General features: G+C 59.4%; 1 protein-coding gene across 1 annotated transcript; it reads right to left on the reverse strand.

The window, feature by feature from the left end:
- Window positions 1-852: 852 nt before the first annotated feature.
- Window positions 853-2,284, reverse strand: KLF14 (KLF transcription factor 14). Its single transcript, XM_053553658.1, has one exon. The coding sequence runs from the start codon at window positions 2,282-2,284 to the stop codon at window positions 1,346-1,348; it is 939 nt and encodes a 312-aa protein (XP_053409633.1). The 3' UTR covers window positions 853-1,345.
- Window positions 2,285-2,567: the final 283 nt, after the last annotated feature.

Genomic DNA, 2,567 nt, shown 5'->3' on the forward strand with positions numbered 1-2,567 from the left:
GCAGGGAATGTCTTTCAGCCTTATCTCTAATGAAAGGGTTACATGTATACACATTCATACATAACAAGCATAGTCGTCGGTGATTTCATCCATAGCAGCAGAAACACATATACAAAAAATAAATACTGTTTGATTCCTTCATGGGAGGAGAGGGGTCTTGAGGATGTAACTTGGAGGAACTGTCCAAGTAGAGGAGAAGTATCCCCTATTTGATAATTATTATCACCTTGCTGCTCCCTCCTTCCCCAAATCCAAGAAACTAGCCTCTCACCTTCCCCTCTCCCATCCACAAACTCGCTTGTTACAGAAACAAAAATTCACAGACCCTGAGGGAAATAAACCCCTAGTTAGCCACTAAGAATTGAACAGAATCTACCATTCCTGAGAATACTTGGGTTGGGAGCAGCTGGGACCACATGCCCCTATTTCCCTGAAAGTCATCAACAGTTCTAAAAAGTCTTTTTCTGGACCTCTCCTACCCCAGTGTTGCTTGGGTTTTCCTTCTGGACCACCCCTTTCCTTCTGGTACTTTTAGGGTTGTTTTTCAAATTCTTTAACCAATTTCATTGTGAGAAAGAGCCAGGAAAATTACCATCCCCAAGCAGGAATCCAAACGGGGAGAAGGGCTAAGACGCAAGTGCAGGGTTACAATCACGCAATAGGACCTGCAGACAGACTCACACCACTCCCCAGACACCAAGAAGCATCTCTCAGCCATACATCCACATGGACGCTTACATGGCCTCTCTTGGTAGAGGTAGCTGTGGCAATTGGGGGAGTGGAGGACATCAGTCTCCCATCAACCTGAGATCCTTGTTTAAAAGATACTAAAAATAAATTAGTAAACATTGCTGTTTACAGAAATAGAAATCATTTCTGTTTCCAAAGGCCTCTCATCAATCCCAGTCCTGGACATTTCCAAGACTGCCACCCCTGACACCCTGTCCAAGGTCCGCCCTGGTGGGTGGGTGAGACACCAGAGTACTTTGAGACTGGGAGCTCCTCAGGCATCTGAGAATTCCAGTTTCATATCCCTGGTCCCAGGGAGGGGAGGATCTTCAGTACTATGCAGAGTACCGGAGTTCATCCCTTCTCACCAGTTCCTGGGGCTGTCTCGAGGCAATTCCCCCTTTTAGGATGATAAGCGTGACGCATGAATTTCTGCTAGTTTCTGGCCCCCAGTCTCCTCCCCAGAGTCCAACATGCCTGCCTGGACCCACCATCTGAGCGAGGAACCAGTCTGTGCCTTGATCTAATGACTCTGGAAAAGAGGGATGGGCAGAGAGAAAGCAGGGAAAATAGCCTGGGGGACCGTCCTTGAGGGTACAGAAAGCAGTAGACTGTCCTACAGGCATGTGCTGAGGCTGGGCTCCTGGCTAGGGCTGGAGCCGGAGCTTTCCACCACACTTGCGGCTTGCGGGTCAGCACGTGGAGTGCGACGTCGCCCCCGGTACTCAATCATGTCGGGATGATAGGTTGGGTGGCGGCGAGCGTGCTTGGTCAGGTGATCGCTCCTGGAGAACTGCTTGGGGCAGAGTGGGCAGGAGAAGCGCTTCTCGCCAGTGTGCGTCCTGTAGTGGCGGGCCAGCTCGTCGGAACGCGTAAACTTCTTGTCGCAGTCGAGCCAGTCGCAGGAGAAAGGGCGCTCCCCCGTGTGGGTACGCTGGTGGGACTTTAGGTGCGATGACTTGTAATAAGCCTTGTTGCATCCCGGGAAGAGGCATTGATGTCGCTTGGCAGCAGGTGTGACAGGCCTCCTCCGGAGCATCTGACCCGCGGCGGGGGCGGGGCCAGGCCCTGGGGCCCCTCCCGAACCCCCCCCAGAGGCTGCGGGCTCGCCCAGGACCGAGGGTGAGCCGGGGGAGCTCGCGGGTCTGGAGACCGCAGCTGCGCTGGAGGCTGGAGCCGGCTCAGAGCGCGGGGTCGGGCTGGAGCACCGGGTCGGGTCAGAGGAGTCGAACGAGGCGCGCGGAGCTTCCCCCGACTTCTCCCCGGAGCCCTCCCCAGAGCAGCCGCGCAAGTCAGCCAAGACGCTTGCAGCCAGCAGGTGGGGCGCGGCGCTGCACGCGCCGGGGCTAGGGGCGGGGAGCGGGGGGACAGACGCGGGCCCCGGTGGCCCCGGACCCGGCAGAGCGGACTCCGGTGGCGCCGCACCCACCTCTGAGCCTGCGGCTCCGCCGGCGCCCTCGGGGTCCGGCGGGCGGCGGTGAACCACGGCACCCGCGGACATGGACACCAGGCACTCGGCGGCGAAGTAGTCCAGACACGCCACGGCTGCCGACATGCTGGGACCGCTCGGCAGCCGGCGAGCGCTGTCCGAGCGCGGCCGGCCGCGAGCGGGAGAGTTCCTGGGAGCGTCCGTCCCGCAGCTTCAGAGCGAGAAGCAGGAGGCCGGTGCGCGCCGCCCGCCGCCCGCCGCCCGCCGCCGCAGCTGCCGCCGCCGCGCGCCCGGAGCCCGCCCCGCCTGACGCGCCCCTGACGCACCGGAGCCCGCGGGGGCGGCGGGGACCGCCCCGGCCCGCAGGACACCCCCTCGGAGCGCGCGGCCCACCGGGCTAAGTCATTTT

Source organism: Nycticebus coucang, chromosome 11 (genome assembly GCF_027406575.1).
Source record: "Nycticebus coucang isolate mNycCou1 chromosome 11, mNycCou1.pri, whole genome shotgun sequence".
NCBI lineage: Eukaryota > Metazoa > Chordata > Mammalia > Primates > Lorisidae > Nycticebus > Nycticebus coucang.